The sequence below is a fragment of the Denticeps clupeoides genome, chromosome 5 (assembly GCF_900700375.1).
Source record: "Denticeps clupeoides chromosome 5, fDenClu1.1, whole genome shotgun sequence".
Taxonomy (NCBI): Eukaryota; Metazoa; Chordata; class Actinopteri; order Clupeiformes; family Denticipitidae; genus Denticeps; species Denticeps clupeoides.
The window spans coordinates 33,702,971-33,720,215 of record NC_041711.1 but is presented as its reverse complement, the minus strand read 5'-3'; the positions used below and the strand labels follow the sequence as shown (position 1 = coordinate 33,720,215).

The 17,245-nt window shown below is 44.0% G+C and overlaps 2 protein-coding genes across 19 annotated transcripts in view; both read left to right on the top strand.

Annotated features, from left to right (window-relative positions):
• zbtb7b (zinc finger and BTB domain containing 7B) overlaps nt 1–1,968 on the top strand; it is a 15,137-nt gene extending 13,169 nt beyond the window's left edge. For all 11 annotated transcript variants that reach the window (XM_028979589.1, XM_028979596.1, XM_028979593.1 and 8 more), the window contains one exon: nt 1–1,968. This exon is cut by the window's left edge and continues 1,103 nt beyond it. The gene's annotated coding sequence lies outside the window, so the exon portion shown is untranslated.
• Nucleotides 1,969–9,371: 7,403 nt separating this feature from the next.
• khdc4 (KH domain containing 4, pre-mRNA splicing factor) lies at nt 9,372–15,934 on the top strand. 8 transcript variants are annotated; one of them, XM_028981904.1, is made up of 14 exons: nt 9,372–9,540; nt 9,982–10,153; nt 11,657–11,785; nt 11,874–11,953; nt 12,398–12,450; nt 12,530–12,663; nt 12,799–13,010; nt 13,095–13,155; nt 13,397–13,454; nt 13,544–13,767; nt 13,835–13,999; nt 14,407–14,516; nt 14,616–14,704; nt 15,386–15,934. In XM_028981904.1, exons 1-14 carry the CDS (start codon nt 9,512–9,514, stop codon nt 15,622–15,624), a joined length of 1,755 nt encoding a protein of 584 aa, XP_028837737.1. In that variant the 5' UTR covers nt 9,372–9,511; the 3' UTR covers nt 15,625–15,934. The 8 variants fall into 8 exon arrangements, 6 of the variants coding, with proteins under 6 accessions (XP_028837737.1, XP_028837735.1, XP_028837734.1 ...); XM_028981902.1 differs by having other exon boundaries at nt 9,373–9,540; nt 12,530–12,693; nt 14,619–14,704; XM_028981901.1 differs by having other exon boundaries at nt 9,373–9,540; nt 12,530–12,693.
• Nucleotides 15,935–17,245: the final 1,311 nt, after the last annotated feature.

Below are 17,245 nucleotides of genomic sequence, written 5' to 3'. Positions count from 1 at the left end.
TATAAACAGTAAATAAGATAATATCCGTAGAACTAGATGTTTTCAAGGGTACCAAAGATTAGAAATAGCACTGAGAGTACATCATTTATAAGTTTATGGCCATTTTATGGATGTATGAATCTGCTCTGGTTATATCATAAAGGAATCCATGTGTTGGATGAAGGGCTGATACTTTGGTTTCACTGTATGTAATTTAAACCACCACAGATATGACCAACAAACAAAAACATGCAAAAAATGTGCAGGCTGTAATTTTTTTGAAGAGCTACTTATGTTGCTTTTTTGTTGTTGTTTACCTTTATGTGTTGTGAAGGGGGTTTTATTCTTATCTTTCATAATTTTGGTCTTCCAAAGCACACCATGATTTCATTATGAGCCAGGAAGAGGGGAAAAGCAAGCCAGAAAGAAAGAGTGCTCTCTGTGTGTATTTATTTATTTATTGTTTGGTATTTATTGTGGCTTTTTCCAGTCGAACCTTTGAGTTTCTCTCTTATTTTTCACCCACCAATCACTTCCGGGCCTTCCCCCTCTTCAACGCACAGTCTGAGTGCCGCTCGCTTCTGAGCCATTTTGAAACGAGTCTTAAGTTGTTGGTTTAAAATGCTGTTGCAGGTAGTGACCGTAAAACACATGCCTACTGTGCAGGTACTGTGGGATTCCTGCTAGCCATATTTGCTCTATGCAGTTTTTGCACATTACACCCCTGTAATGTACTGCAGTCCTCCCATCGGCGTAAAGACGGGTTTTGCGTGAATCAGGAGTTTTGCCTTTAAAAACTAAGTTGATCTTGGAAATTCTCAGATATCCCAAAAATCCAAAATCAAGTCCGCCCTCGTGTAGATTTGTGAACTTTCTCATTTTGCCGTTGTTTAAGCGGAAAGAAAAGAAGCCTTTACTGTTAATGATTGGTGCCAGTTTGGCCTGGATAAGCCGGCTTGACTGACAGGGACCCATCTGCACACAGCTTAGCATCAGCAGGGTTCTTCAGTGTCAGAGTGAAGCTGCAACAAATCCATGTACTGTATCAAAAAAAAAGTTTTGGTTTTTTTTGTAATTTGCAGAGAGATTTATTACAGACGTGTGTGTGTGTGTGTGTGTGTGTGTGTGTGTGTGAGAGAGAGAGAACAGAGAACCTTCTGCAGCCTGTAGTGTGGCCATGTGGTCTGTAGTGAGTGAAGACTGTGCAGCACCACAGAGAGACTTTATTGTTCCGAGTTTATTTGCACTAAAATGAGAGCTTTATGTTTGATTTCACTTTCTCTGACACCCATTCCATGGCTTTACGGTACCATTTACAATTGTACAAGATGAATTGTCACTCTTAACTCATACATATATATTTCTATATATATATATATATATGTGTGTGTGTATATGTATGTATGTGGGTATATATATATACATACATATACATAAAGTCTTTCTAAAGCATAGATGTACAGTTCTTTATATGGATATTAATGCTGTGTAAGGGTCAAACTGCCTTGGTAAATGTCCTTTTGTTTTTGCAAATTTACTCAGGAAATCTTGAGCAATGCACTAAGTGATTTATGCAAGATTTTTGAGTGTGTGTGTGTGTGTGTATATATAAATATATTTACAAGATGTCTGTGAAAGAGCATATCAACAGCCCTCATTATCCAAGTCAGTTTATCATCTGAAAGTCATTATCATGTTGGAACTTGTTGAACAGAGTACAGCGTACATCTGAAGACTATGCATCAGTGGAGGCTTTTGGATGTTCTTGCAGGTGAATGGGAGCACGCTGTGAAATGTGGGTGCTGACTTTAGGATCTATTTGCTTTGGCTTGGGTACGGGGTAGGGGTTCAGGTTTTGGATGACCCCTCTTATCAGGGATTTTCTGTTTTTAGTGGATTTTCTCTCAGTGATTTAGTTTTTTTTTTCCCCTCATCATTTATTTCTCATGTTGTAAAGAGGCAAATGAGTAAATAAATTTAAAGGCAATACACCTGGGCGTGGTTTTTGCATGTTTTATTTGAAGGACGGTGTAATCGGCGCGTAATCCAAGACCCTGCAGATTACCCCTCGCCTGGGACACGTGGGTGCCTACAAAGCCGTGGACGTCAGGAAGAAGCACGTAAAGAGCAGCTGCTTGAGTGGACGGAGACTACAGCTCGCCGTGGAGGCGACAACCAACCAACCAACCATCCATCCATCCATCCAGCAGCACCACATTAAACCAGAAAGAAGAAGAAGACATCTTCTGCACGTGTTGAGAACTGCCGATCCACCAGCAGCAGAATATACTTACTTTTTAAAATTGATTTATTAATGTATGGACAGACATATGAACAGATGTCGGGAATTCTGCTCCTTCTCCTCGGCAGCCCGTCAGTCACACAACACCATCCTAAAGCACTCAGGTCTGTGAAAGGAGGACCACATTTGGCCCTTTGAGTGATCGGGACAGGATTGTCACCAGTTTATATGGACTGGAGCTTTTCACACCTTAACATTGGGATCAGCGGTGACCGAACGTGTCAAATTCTCCGTTTCTGCTTCACATTTCAGCGTAGTGTCGAAGGTGCACTGCGCCGCGGTGACTGGTACCAGACTGAGGAAGTCCTGCTGAAGGCATGAGTGGATCCTGAATGAGGTGAAGGTGTCAGGTTGCGTGGCAGAGGGGGTGCCGGCTTCCCCACTGCCATGAAGTGGAGCTTCATGAACAAACCGAGTGATGGCAGGTCACTTTTTGGTCTCAGCAGGACACCAAAGGGCTCATTTCTTGTTTTATACTGTTGTTCTTGAGACACCATTGGCCAGAATCAAATTCCCTGTATGTGTTTGCTCACATATTTGGCCAATAAACTTAATTCTGACTCTGAAAACACATTCAATTGCATAGAGCTGGCAAAAGACGGCCGACAAGGCAGGGACACACACAATAAGGACGTTCCTGTACAAATAATCTTATTGTCAAGCCTTGAAGGGTCAACCAGAACCAGAACCCAGAATCTGATATATGCTGCCAAAGATGCAGCATCCTTCAGCAGCGGTGGGGCCGTGGTGTTAAAGTGTGTTGGGATACACAGCAGGCACAGCACATGTGTGAAATGTGTCCTCTACATTTAACCCATCACCCTTAGTAGAGGTGTGAACCTTCGCTGGTCCCGCTGGTTTTCTACATTACTTCACATGATGTTTTCGAATACAAGAGTTGTGGATGCTCGGCATTCGGTCCGTTCTCACCTGGTGGCCTGGTTCAGACGTCCATGGCATCAGGTGAGTCTTTTCTGCTCATTGGAGCAAATCTAAAGATGCTTTCAGCACCAGGTTTGCGCTTCCTCTTTAAAAAAAGAGCGAGTTCTGTGCAGGGTTCAGAGCAATAGCCGTGGTTTTCGAAACGTCCGGTTAGGTGATAATGTCGTGATGTAGATCTCTGGACACTCAGAGACTGATAAGATCAGTTTTTCCTTCATTCTGGCAGCATTCAAAGTTCTTCATTGTGTGGGGACGGTACCTTGACGGCAGCTCATCACCTTGACGCTGTTGGCTAAGGACTTAGAGGCTAAGGAATCGTAACCAAAAAGTCCCGAACTGCCAAGCTGAGGCACCAGCCTTCATGCCGGGTTCGGTTCCGTGTGTCCGTGCGTCACCTCGTCTGCGTTTATATTAAAAGCTGCTTCTTTTCACTCACAACTGCACGTACTGTTACTGTCATACTGAATATTGAAATAATGAAACATTTCTAAATTCCACCTCTGCCTCTTCTCACTCCTGCGTAAAGACAGAGAGCTGATGCGCCATGACCCTCATAAACATCTACATCCATGGAGAAGTCTACAATGACTCCTCAAACCTCCAGGTAATGCATCCTGCATGTAAAACAGTTTCCTTTCATTTTTAGATGAACTTGTTCTCTAAACTGACACATATCGTAGGTTTTCGACAATTGTACTTTGTAGAAACATCTCACAGAGACACCATTTTGGAATGAGAATGAGTTGAATTATATGCATGGATCATTTTGACACTGGTACTGTTGTTATTTTAGTCTTTTGAAAGGGAAAAGAGAAAAAAATGCATGTTTTTGGTGTCTTTGCTCACTCTAATGGAATCCCGTCTTTCCTTTGCTTGGTTAGTGTTTGTTGCAAATTTAAAAGTTTAAAATTGTTCTCTAATTCTGTTCTGGTAAATTCAGTTTATGTCACCTTGTCCTTACAGGCGGCAATAGCTGAAGCATATAAAGCAGGTCTGATCGGGAAGAATGCCTGCGGCTCTGGGGGGTGACTTTGATGTTTGATTTGATGGGGGCAGTGGTGGCTTAGCGGTTAAGGAAGCGGCCCCGTAATCAGAAGGTTGCCGGTTCGAATCCCGAGCTGCCAAGGTACCACTGAGGTGCCACTGAGCAAAGCACCGTCCCCACACTCTGCTCACCGGGCGCTTGTCATGGCTGCCCACTGCTCACTCAGGGTGATTGGTTAAATGCAGAGGACAAATTTCACTGTGTGCACTGTGTGCTGTGCTGCTGTGTATCACGTGTGACAATCACTTCACTTTGTGTTTGTGATGCATGTGGCAGGAACCTACATCTGTGGGGAGGAGACTGCACTGATCGAGTCCATTGAGGGCAAGCAGGGCAAACACAGACTCAAATATAATATAAGTGATGGACAAATATGTCCAAAATATGGACATATTTTGATATAGACAAAGAAACACCTTTTTAAAAGGTGCAGGGTATAAAATGGAGAGGTTAGGGCCTCTTCAATATATCGCTATTAAGCTAACCTGCTTCATGTAAGAAACAAGATGAGACAAGAAGGTTTCTCGGTATATCTGCAGACCTCTGGTGCACAAACCTCAACCCACTTACTTATTGTGTGTGTCCCTGCCTTGTCGAAGCAGAATTGTGTTTATTGGCCAAACCACATTCCTTCATAGCAATACTGAATTAAAAAAAAACACAGCGGCTTATGATGTATTTTCCACAGCAGCCTGCATAGTGTAACTACCATTTAATAACCAGGTAGTGATGCCTTCGAAACAACTGACAGGAAGTTAGAATACAATCTCTGCACAGTGTTCCTGTGTTTCAGTGCACTTCCTCTGAAGTGGCTCTGTGGGCAGACTGACGTTGCGGTACACGGGGGTACGATGAGACAAGGCAGGATTCTACTCGCTGGTTATATCTACACATACGGCATGTCTCAGTTCATTTGGAGGATGCATTTGATGATTATATGTCAGAAAATAACAATGTCTTTTAAATGTGGTTCCAAAAATGTGTCCTTTTCCTGTGCCGGGAAGGATTCACCCAATGCATCCTTCATCCAGAATTCTACAAAGTTCATAGTTCATGACATGCGTGTTCCTCCAGAGTATAGTAAAAAAAATATATGTTTTAACTGCAATTTAAATAATTTGCAATGTGCTCAGGTAGGATTTTAAGGAGCTGTGTGCTTCATGGAAAGGTTACAACTACATCAGAATCAGTAGGGTGGTGGTAGCCTAGTGGGTAACACACTCGCTATGAACCAGAAGACCCAGGTTCTAATCCCACTTACTATCATTGTGTCCCTGAGCAAGACACTTAACCCTGAGTGTCTCCAGGGGGGGACTGTCCCTGTAACTACTGACTGTAAGTCGCTCTGGATAAGGACGTCTGGTAAATGCCTTAAATGTAAATCTAAGAATCAGAATATCTTTATTGTCTTTGTAACAAGTACAACAGAATTAGGTGCCGGAGAGAGGTTGTAAATACTGTGTGTAAAAAGAAGACAACTACGTGAAAGTTGTACGTCTGAAGGTGTTGGCCACTGAATAGAAAAATCTCATCGATATCCTTGGTATACCATCAAAACTGTTGTACTTGTTTGTTATATTAAAATACCTTTCTGTCCTGTTACGAGGGGTTTTGGATGCCCAACGACTGTTGCCAACATGGAAACAGTGGCACCGGCAATCTGTCGCAGAGGTGGTGCATGGTTTTTTTGAGTTTTGGGAGAGAACGTAATTCTGGGACATCTCAGGTCATGTGAATTCGCCCTCGATTCTGTAAGAATGGACATCACGGGAGCCTGCTTTTGCCTTGCATAACAGATGTCTGCAGGGGGAGGTGTGACATTCCTGTATCGATGGTTGTGGGTGAAGATTCGGCACCTCTGTTTTACATGCCTTTTGTCCGACGGCAACGTGTGAAGTATCAGCCGTCAGGACCGCCCACCCTCTTTGTCTTCCCCAAATGGGAGGCACCGGGGGCGTGACATCAGAAACAACAGGTTCTGATTGGTCAGTGACAACTTCCTGTAGGCCAGTGACAACTTCCTGTAGGCCAGTGACAACTTCCTGTAGGCCAGGGGTATAAAGGTCTGCTCACATGTGGAAAAAGGAGCTCTGAGCTTTCTTGCTCAGGGGTTTTCCATCGGAAGCTGGAAGGCTTCTGAGCCTTTCTCTCCCCCTCTCTTTCTCTTCTCCCTCTTTACTCTTTCTTCTCATTTTTATTTTCTCTGTAACCTTGGTACCTTTTTACATTCAATATTCACATGTAACTACAATAATTATTTACCAGTGTTAATAAATTAGAAACTGTTCATTTTTAACCTCTATTGTGCCATGCCTCTTTCTGCCAGGTAACATCAAATTGGAGTGGTTGAATACAGTGCTTTGTGTGGAGGGAGAAAGAGTTTTTCTACACACTCTATTCTCTTCTCCCACACCACATGGTCTTTTTTACAATTTCATGTCGATTCCACTAAAGGAGCTGATTGAGAGACACACAGGTGAGAGACATTCATCTCGACTGCAGCCAGACAACTGTGGAAATCCCTGAATCCAGTTGAGCACATCTGGGACAACATGTCTCGCTCCATCCACCAATGCCATGTTGCACCACAGACTGTGAAGGAGTTGGCAGATGCTTTAGACCAGGTCTGGGAGGAGATCCCACCTCCTCAGGAGCAGGCCCATGCGTTGTAGGGAGGTCATACAGCCATGTGGAGGCCACACACACTACTGAGCCTCATTTTGACTGGTTTTAAGGACATTACATCAAAGTTGGATCAGCCTGTAATGTTTTTCCATTTGAATTTTGAGTGTGACTCCAAATCCAGACCTCCATGGGTTGATCAATTTAATTCCAATCCATAATTTTATGTGATTTTGTCAGCACATTGAACTATGTAAAGAACAAAGTAATTAATAAAAATATTTCATTTATTCAGATCTACGATGTCTTGTTTTTGTGTTGAGTAGTGTATAATGGGAAGGATGACAGGAATGACAGGAGTTTTATTACATACATATAAGATAATTATACAAACCGAACACAAAGGAATACTGAAGAAATGGGTGGAGTGAATTTGTGGGCTAAGAAATGAATGGGTGCCAAATGAGTAAACTGAGACAGAGTAACATATGGTGCATTACAGAGTCGTGCAAGTTACCTACAATCTAATATGCACATACAATGCTACCAAATCTTATTTCTGTACACTAATATAAAAGATTAAAGAACCTCAACAAAAGGGGCCTGAAGATTTTATGGTTTTCTATCAGCGAGAATAAGGTGAATGGTGGGCTCTGGATTGACTGTAAAATAGATAAGTTTTCACAAAAGAAATATATCTAACTCCACTATTGATCCCTGGAAAGGGTGACAGTTGTGGTGGTCACTGTACAAAAAAATGAACTGTAGAATTATTCTGCATTTGGATAAGGCGGCGTGAAATGTGGCTGGGAAACCTCCTGTATTTCCTAATTATTTCCTAATTCTATTATTATCATAACTACAGCTCCTTTACCCTCATTCCGAGCCTCGGAAGACACATGGAGAATCGAGAGTCTTTTTTTCTTAGGTGCTGACTGGCGCTTTGTTAAAGGGGATGCCACGACGTCAGAGATCGATTTGATCTGAGAACTCAGTAAAAAGATTGGGGGTCACACTATATGTGGTCTAGGGGATGGAGAAGCATGGCCAGTTCAGGATGGTGGGGTGCAACAGTTTAAATGGGTGGAGAGGGAAGTGTAGGTTTTGGCTATACAAAGTGCTATACAAATATATATATATATATGTATGTATGTATGTATATATGTATGTGTCTGTGTGTGTGTGTGTGTGTGTGTGTAACAGAGTAGTGTGTGGTTAAATTATTTTAGATGGTGCAATGACGCCCTCTAGTGGTATCAAGGTACAGTGTAGTAGGAGATCGCATGAAATTGCTCAAAGCAATTCAGGACACTGAATGGGTAGGTCACGTTTTGAGAGGTCTGGCATAAACTATGTTTTACTGGGTTATAAGAACAAAGAAGTCATTATTTATCATGCAGTTTGGGTAGTGATTCTTGCTCACTATTTTGAGATGATTCCATGACATCTATATCCGTAGTTTTAGGTTGATTTACTTGTTTGATTAGCATGCTAATTTTCTTCTACCCAGAGAGAGTTATCCTGACCAACCGTAGGCTAATTCCCACCTACTCCACTGTACCTTGCATGTATTACAGGTAATATTGTTTGGATTTTCTTGTGTTTTTATAATGTTATATGGTTCTACCAAAAGTTTTGGGTTATGTTATATCTGTTAAGATTCGTTCATATAAGTTAGTTAGTTAGGTGGTAATCTGGTAGTACACCACTCAGTAAATGTATTTGTATTTGTATTGGTGAGTCTCATGTTTCACTGTGTTCATGTGGTTTCTTATTTAATTCTAAGAAAAAGGGTTCACTTGAATTATCCCTGGTGCTACGGATAAAATGTATTAATGCAGATGCTAAGAGTTTTGAGTACATTATGCTTAAGTGTTCAGTGCTTTTCACATCACTATATGATCACCAATGTGAGAGGCCTTATTTAGTTTGTTTTGCTTATTTGTACCTTTTATTACATTTACAACCAAGTATGTATCTGCATGAAGTTGTAAAAGAAAAAAGCAATTCAGGACACTGAATGGAGAGAGTTATCCAGACCAACCGTAGGCTAATTCCCACCTACTCCACTGTACCTTGCATGTATTACAGAAAATAAATAAGTGTCTAATGGTGTGCGTGGAACCGGTAGAATGGCGCTGCGGAGGTGAACCCGTCACATATATATATGTGTGTGTGTGTGTGTGTGTGTGTGGGTATATATATTGTATAACACTTTGTATAGCCAAAACCTGTGTGTGTATATATATATTAACCCAGTTCGAAAGGGTTTGGACTAATTCAGGTCGTTTTTATAAGAAGTGAAATGATATTTTTCACTTCTAAGAAGTGAAATGATATTTTTGTGCATGGTCCGAGACGTGCGTCCCTGGTGTCCAGGTGTGGTCACAGCTGTGAGGACGGTGAACGGGGTATTTGTTCACACGGAAGGTTTCTAATTCGGCACGTCACCGCCGCACTCTGCAACGCCGCGGAAGGCGGAACCGGAAGTGGAGGCGGAAGTCACCGCATCACGGCGCGCTGTATTTGGTGCGGAACCGTCTGGAGGAGAACGCTGGACGGCGCCGCGCTTAACCTCCCCTTCACCTCCCTTGTTTGCACGAAGACGATAAACAGGACGGATGTCGTTCGTCGGGATGCAGAATGGCGGGTGAGTGGGTTTGTCGCTTTCTTTGGAACTTGGTTGACATTCAGGTGAAATCGCCCCCGTAATGGCGGATGGTGTAGCTTACTGCCTACTGTTGGCCTCGTAGTTACGTAATTTCAACTCCGCGCTTCTCAGTCGAGACGATTATTTTATTCTATTTCCGATCCTTTCTAGCCAACACACATGCTATATAGCGTTATATATAGCGAAATTCTCACTTTGATCTGAACACGCGCGAACAATTTAAGCCAATTCTAAAACGTCCAGGGTGCAGTGATGGTGTGAAGTAGTGATGTGTGGCCTGTTTGTGCTCGGCTAACGGGGCTAGCGAGGCTAGCTGCTGTTTGTTGACGAGTTGTCTGACAGGTCACGTGGCCAAGTCTGCGAAATGCGCGACGTGGCGACCGAGTGTCCTTCGTGATGATTCCCCTCCTGTCGCTACAGTCGCCGCAGCAAGTGGGACCAGGCAGGTCCTGGCTCCATGGCCGAGGCGGAGGCGGCGCCCACGGGCGCTCTGGATGCTGCCGCGGCGGTAGCCGCCAAGATCAATGCCATGCTGGTCGCTAAGGGCAAGCTGAAGCCCTCCCAGATCGGCGCTCCTGGTCCTGTTGACAAAGTAGGTGAAATGACGAGTGTCCCTGTTGTACCTATTTAGAATAAATGTACAATACAGCCCAAAAGTCTGGACACCTTCTCATTCAACGTGTTTTCTTTATCTTCATGACCATTTACGTTGGTAGATTCTCACTGAAGGCATCAAAACTATGAATGAACACATGTGGAGTTCTGTACTTAACAAAAAAAGGTGAAATAAGTGAAAACATGTTTTATATTCTAGTTTCTTTGCTCTGATTACTGCTTTGCACACTCTTGGCATTCTCTCGATGAGCTTCAAGAGGTCGTCTCCTGTAATGGTTCTCCAACAGTCTTGAAGGAGTTCCCAGAGGTGTTTAGCACTTGTTGGTCCAGCTCACCCCAAACCATCTGGACTGGGTTCAGGTCCGGTGACTGTGGAGGTCAGGTCTCCACTTTTTGTTAACTACATAACTCCACATGTGTTCATTCATAGTTCTGATGCCTTCAGTGAGAATCTACCAACGTAAATGGTCATGAAGATAAAGAAAACACCTTGAATGAGAAGGTGTCCAAACTCTTGGCCTGTACTGTATATATTGAAAAATGGGTAATTTTTCATCCAATCATAATTGTGAAGAATTAGCAAAATTGGTTAAAAGCAGAGGACACGTTTTGGTTGTGTGCACCATGTGCTCTGCTTCACAATGACAATAACTTCACTTTAACTTTCTTTCACTTCACAATCCTGTGCAAATTGGTCATAAAATGTCATCTGATGTCAACAATTGAACAGTCTGCTTAAACTAATGTTTTTATTTCACTCACCATGTAAAAATTCACCGTGCTGAAGGGAAACGTTTGTGAACTTTTTGGCAGTATTAACCTCAACCAAACCTTTCTTGTAGTTGCAGATCAGACCTGCAGATCGGTGTGGAGTGATTGTTTCAGTACAGCAGTATTTGTGGGATGTCTGGGGTGAATCGCTTTCTGACTTTGCCGTTCTAGCATCTGTTCTGGCCCTGGAGACCTGGACGTCCTCTCCACCCTACGTCACTGTTGGGATGAGGTCCTCATGCTGGTGCGCTGTGCTGTTCTGCACACAGTCCAATTAGGTTCTGGAGATGACTTTATCTTCGGCGCTTACATGGTTACATGAAAACGTATGATTTGTGCGATATTAGTTTAATAGCCAGACAGCGTTTGCCTGTTGTTGTGACTTAGATCTGATGTGAGTGCGATTTTATGACCAATTTGTGCAGAGTTTCACATAATTCTGAAGGGTTCAGGTCATTTTTTCTGTATTGTGTATCATGTATTGTGGTCATCACACACGTATCCAAATGTTCTTCCATTGATGAATTTATCGTACGGTGCACATTAATCTATCTGAAAGAAATTTGATCTGCGCAGATTTTATCCAAAAGTTGCTCTTTAATCCGATTGAACGAAGATAATTTCAATTTTCCATTACAATTAGTCTTTGTGATTGATGGTTCACAGCTACGTGTCTAAAGCTTTTTTCCTTGTGCTGCCACCCCCATAGGTGGTTGGTGTTGGCAAGCCCCAACAGCCTATCAAGGCGAAGGACGACCTTGTAGTTGCAGAGGTGGAAATTAATGACGTACCCCTGACATGCCGGAACCTTCTTACCCGTGGCCAGACACAAGATGAGGTGCGGGGTGTACAAATTGGGAGCTGGCACGGTGATAACCAGTGCGGTTGTTTGATTCTTTTTTTTTTTTGTCTGTGTGACCTTGTAGATCAGTCGAGTCAGTGGCGCCGCAGTGTCCACAAGGGGGCGCTACATGACCACTGAGGAGAAAGGCAAAGCTTTGCCGGGGTGAGCGTTCCAGTCTGGAGAATCGTTTTTACGTCCCGGTGTGTTGAAGGCAACTTAGTTGTAGGATGAACCTGCACTTCGTTCTTCTCCTTCCCTGAGTCTTTGACTTTCAAACGTGAATTTGTATTTTTCATGTGTTCTGTATATGATAGAGGGCTGGGCAGAATTCTGCCTATTATTTTTACGACGCGTCGATAAATCTATCGATTCAATTCTCGATTATTTTCATAATTGACTAATATAGCAGTTTATACATTCCACGACATGCTTATTACTTTTAAGCTCGAATGTAAGAGTTATTTTGCCGTTAATTAATGTCAGAGGTAGCATTTCATAAAAGGTCCTCAGAATGCTTTCTCAGAGCAACTGAGGGGCCGCCCTGCTTTATAAATATGTAAAATACCTCACATATGGCATGTCTAATGTCTCTTTTTTGTATTTTAGTGATCGTCCACTTTATCTTCACGTTCAGGGTCAAACCAGAGAACTTGTTGACCGTTAGTATATATTTTCATTTCATTCTTTCATTACTTTCTCTTTCTTCATGTAACTCCGTAACGCCGTATTTGTGTGCAGGAGCTGTGAATCGGATCAAGGAGATAATCACCAATGGGGTGGTTAAAGCCGCCACCAACTCCAACGCCTCCTACGGTGGGGCCACCGTCACCGTCTATCACCAGCCTGGTCCTCCTCCCCCAACACTCCCCCAAGTGAGCCACAAACCGCACTTTCAGTCCGGGGTGAGCGTTGTTCTACCTTGTGTGGAGATGCACGACCTCAACTAGCCCTGTGGCAGTCGTGTCCATTAAACCGCATCGGTTAGATACGGCTTCTGTCTCCACCAGATGCACTACGTGCAGGACAAAGTGTTTGTGGGCCTGGAGCATGCCATCCCAGGCTTTTCGGTGAAGGAGAAGGTGGAGGGTCCAGGCTGCTCGTACCTTCAGCACATCCAGGCTGAAACGGGGGCTAAAGTGTTCCTGAGGGGCAAGGGCTCCGGCTGCCTGGAGCCGGCGTCCGGACGAGAGGCTTTTGAACCCATGTACATTTATATTAGGTCAGTATCGCAGAGTTCGTGGCGGAGGTGCGGAGATGAACGCTTTGTGAGAGCCGTGTGACCATTTTTCTTTCTTCTCGGCAGTCACCCGAAACCGGAGGGCCTTGCGGCAGCCAAGACGCTGTGTGAGAACCTGCTGCAGACCGTGAGTGGATTCATATTCTTCCTCAATTTGAATAATTGACTCCATTGTTTTGGCACATTTAGGCTTATGGTATATTTTACTAACCAGAATTAATCACAAATGAATGTGATGTAATGTGATGCGATTGTCATTTTCTCAATTGAGGAATACATAAACAGTTGTCAGTGAGTGATTGTTCCTGTTTGAATACATTTATATTAGTCTTACATGTAATATTTCCATCTTCTGTCCTATACCTCAGGTTCATGCAGAATACTCTCATGTTGTGAATCAGATGAGTGCCATGATGCCCACACAAGGTAACCACTCATTCTGTGATGTGTGTGTTTAACCAGTTGATAGAACTGGTTTTATTTGAATTTAAATGTTGATTCTCTCTCATTTCTAGGCTTTATTCAGCCGCCACCAGTGAATGGGGTGACTTCACAGCCACCATACTACTCCCCTGCGGGTTACCAGCCAGGCTACCCCATGCCTGTGCCACCACCACAGCCAGTCGCAGCCCCCTACACAGTTCCTCCTCAGGTCCCACCACCGCCTGGAGCGCCCCCTGCAGGGCTACCCGCCAGCGCACAATACCCTGTCGCCCCTATTCCAGCAAACATGGCGCAGGTGGGGAACCCCTCTTTTAACAAGCGTCCTCGGTTTAGATTGATTTAGCTCTTCATGTAGGTTGTAGATCATGTTGTGTCCCCTACAGACACTCCCCTCAGCTACTTTCCCCCCATCGATGTCAGCGGCACCTAAGGCCCCGCCTGTCCCTGCTCCGCCCAACCCACCACAGAAGCGCCGTTTCACAGAGGAGGTGCCAGATGAGAGGGACAGTGGACTTCTTGGATATCAGGTAATCTTCTGCCTCTTCTCATTTTTTGGTCCTGAAAATAACAGTAGTATGAATATGTTACGTGCCATATTGCTTCAGATGTTGACAATTGTCCCCAAAACAACGTCAATGTCTACAATGTCTACACTGATAATAAATGACCTTACCCACAGAATCTGGTTTCAGTTTGACCTTATTTCTGCTTTGTAATTGGAACTGTTCAGGATTTCTGTACATTTTGCTTAAGCAGGTGAAACATTTTACTTCAATACTGCACTCACACACAAGCACATTTGAATGTTTGGAACTATGCGTTCACTATTAGTGCTTCGGGTGAAATGTACAGATGAGCATACTGATGAAAAGATTAGGGGTTTAATATCCAGGGGACAATGTGTGCTAATGTCGTTATGTTTTTCTGCTCATAGCATGGACCCATTCATATGACTAATTTAGGTGCAGGCTTCTCTGTGGGCTGTCCAGACCCTTCAGGACCCCCGCCTTCTGGTTCCTCTGGGCCTGTGAGGGAGAGGGACAGGTAATAATAGAATACTGAAGTGTTTTATACTGGAATTCATTATATGTCCACATAGAGGGATTAAACATTTCGTGTTTCTTCTCCATTTAAATGAATCAGTAGGCATCTAATGCCTCCGCCACCCACACCAACGAATGGAGCTGTGCAGCCAAAGTTCGAAGAGAAGAGGGCACAGGGCACCCCCTTGGGTAAGACTCGCCTCCCACCTCCCCAGACCCTGCTGAGTACTTAGAGCCCCTCCCCTTTCTGCCAGCCGTACAGCCCGAGCCTGAAAGACGTATTCTTTTATTTGCTTTTTATTCTGTAAAATAACGTGGCCATTTACAGACTTGATTCTCATGTACGCACGTTTATCGGTGCTCTTTTGGCCTCTGTGTCATCTTAAAGCCACGCGCGTAGGACACCAGTCACCCTACCTGAGACAGCTTTTCCCATTGGCTGGTGCCAACATCCAGCCGTCCCTCTCTGATGGAACCATCAGAATGACGGCGTGTCTGTGACCTGTGTTTGCCACCCTCACTAACATGACTCTCTGTTCTTTTTTTTTTTTGTGTTCTCTCTCTTTCTCTGTGTTTTTTGTCTCTTCCATGTCTCTCTGGGGGATGCCGGATGCTGGCGTGTCTTTTGGGTGGGGGGGGTTGGGCCATGGACGTCAATGACACTGTTCCTGATTGGATGTCCTGAACTGTCCCACTTCCGACTGACTATGGCGACCAACCCCTGCCCTCTCTGCCCCTCCCCCCCGCCGCATAAATAACTCGACACGTTAATGTCATTTATTAACATGATTTCTCTCATGATATGTTGTACTGGCATGTTGTGTTTGGTTTTCTTCTGGTTTTCTCTCCTCTTCCACTCTATCAACACAGATCCAGCAGCAAAGCGCATGAAGACCGGACTTGTGGCATATACTGGGGACTCGTCTGATGAAGAGGAGGATTCGTCAACCCTAATGTCATACGGGGCAGGTAACCCTGGAAGGACCCCCTCTTCTTCATCCTCTTCCTCCTCAGGGTGGACAATAGGAGGATACCGTAGCACCCCTTCACAGCCTTCAAGGTCGAAAACACAGACACAGCAGCCCATGCCTTTTTGGATGGCTCCATAACGTTGGTTTTTACACGATATTCCCTTTTTTTTAAAATATATATATATATATTTAAAAAAAAAAAAAAAACACACACACACATGCTCATGCATTTCTGTGGTGAAAACATTGTGGGCAAAATACGGAAGACCGGACCATGAAAATCGGCACCGTAACTGAGAAGTGCATGTTTGCATATTCAATAAAAGGACAATTATTTTAACTGTGCAATATGAGCGTGGACAATTTAAACGCTCCGTATCAGTGAAAAGTTCAAATGTGAAGGTGGACTGCAAAATAAAAATAAACACAGTCATTGCTGAATCATTCATATACATGTCTTTTTTTTATTATTAATGTGATCCTGCCAGAATTCTGTCTACTTTATAATAAAATGAATCATGAACTTCGCTTTGATATTTGCTTAAACAGAAATCTGATGTAGTTCCCAGCTAACTGTTGGAATTCTGTTGGAATTTGTGAAATAAATTAGTTCATTATGTCTGTGTGTGATTTTTTCTTCACTGTTTGGTCGGTCTCAATCTAGGAAACAAATCGAAGATCTAAAAGCTTCTGCCAAATGAATGAGTGTAATGAGCGGTTATGTAACGGAAAGCGCCATGTGATTGTCCTTGAACAGTCGATGCAGAATTGACAGACTGGGTGAATCATGTCCTTGATCACGTCCCATTTTATTAATCTTGTCTTTTTGACAACAGCATGCGTGGTGTGGTTGGCCTGTGGTGCCCATAAAGAGAAGCAGACAAGTCCATGTCCCCCTGCAAGGCTGTTTTGTAAGGGACAGAACAGAGAAAGGCACCAATCACATTCGTCTTTTATACGGACACTCGGCTAGTGTCTCACAGCTCACGTCACCTCGTGACCATTGTTGACCGGGGCTCAGATCAGAGGCCTTCTGCGCCTGGACATTATTACTGAGCTTGGGACAGCTTGTCGAGAGGAAAGAGCTGGAGGCTCTTGTGTGTGTGTGAACTGCTCAGCTGAACTTGCACGTGGGTAAGATGTTTGCTGAACGTGAACCTGGTGGAAACAGAGCGAGAACGTCAGCCATGCGCTCCATGTCGGCTCTCTGATGCACAGATAACACAACGTTCATTCATCTATTACACTCAACTACGGCTCAGTTATCTCAGTTGTTCATAAGGAAATTTGACTATTTTTGACACAGAATTTATTTGGTTTTGGTCTGTTCTTGTATTTTACAGACACTGAATTGTGATTCAGCTGCGTCCGTTTTCAATCGTTTCTGGAGTTTAATACGTGCAGACGTGGCGGTAAGAGCGGCGGTGTGCGAACTGCCACGCACATGTAGGTTTATGTGACCTCCGACCCCCCGAGCACGCAGGCCGGCTGACACGGCGGTGCGACCTGCCGCCCACAATGAAGCGCTTGTGTTCCTGCGTGTTGGGGGGGGGGGGGTGGTTAACCGCACCACAAACAGCGGGAAAATCGTCCTCAGATGTTTGAAGAGGAGACCGCCGGGCGTTTATCCGTACGATTCTCCGCATTTCTGTCCCACGGCCACGATTGTGAACGTGCATTTCTAATTGTGATCTGGAGGGCAGGAGAGCAGACGCGGGGTGGAAAGGAGGGAAGGAAAACAGATGTGGAGACAGAAGGA

Bases quoted from the DNA above. Each gene is read 5' to 3' on its own strand.
- khdc4 (XM_028981901.1), top strand. From the start codon at position 9,512: ATGTCGTTCGTCGGGATGCAGAATGGCGG. The intron at 11,954-12,397 runs GTGAGCGTTCCA...TTTGTATTTTAG, and splicing joins AAAGGCAAAGCTTTGCCGGG to TGATCGTCCACTTTATCTTC. The intron at 13,455-13,543 runs GTAACCACTCAT...TCTCATTTCTAG, and splicing joins TGCCATGATGCCCACACAAG to GCTTTATTCAGCCGCCACCA.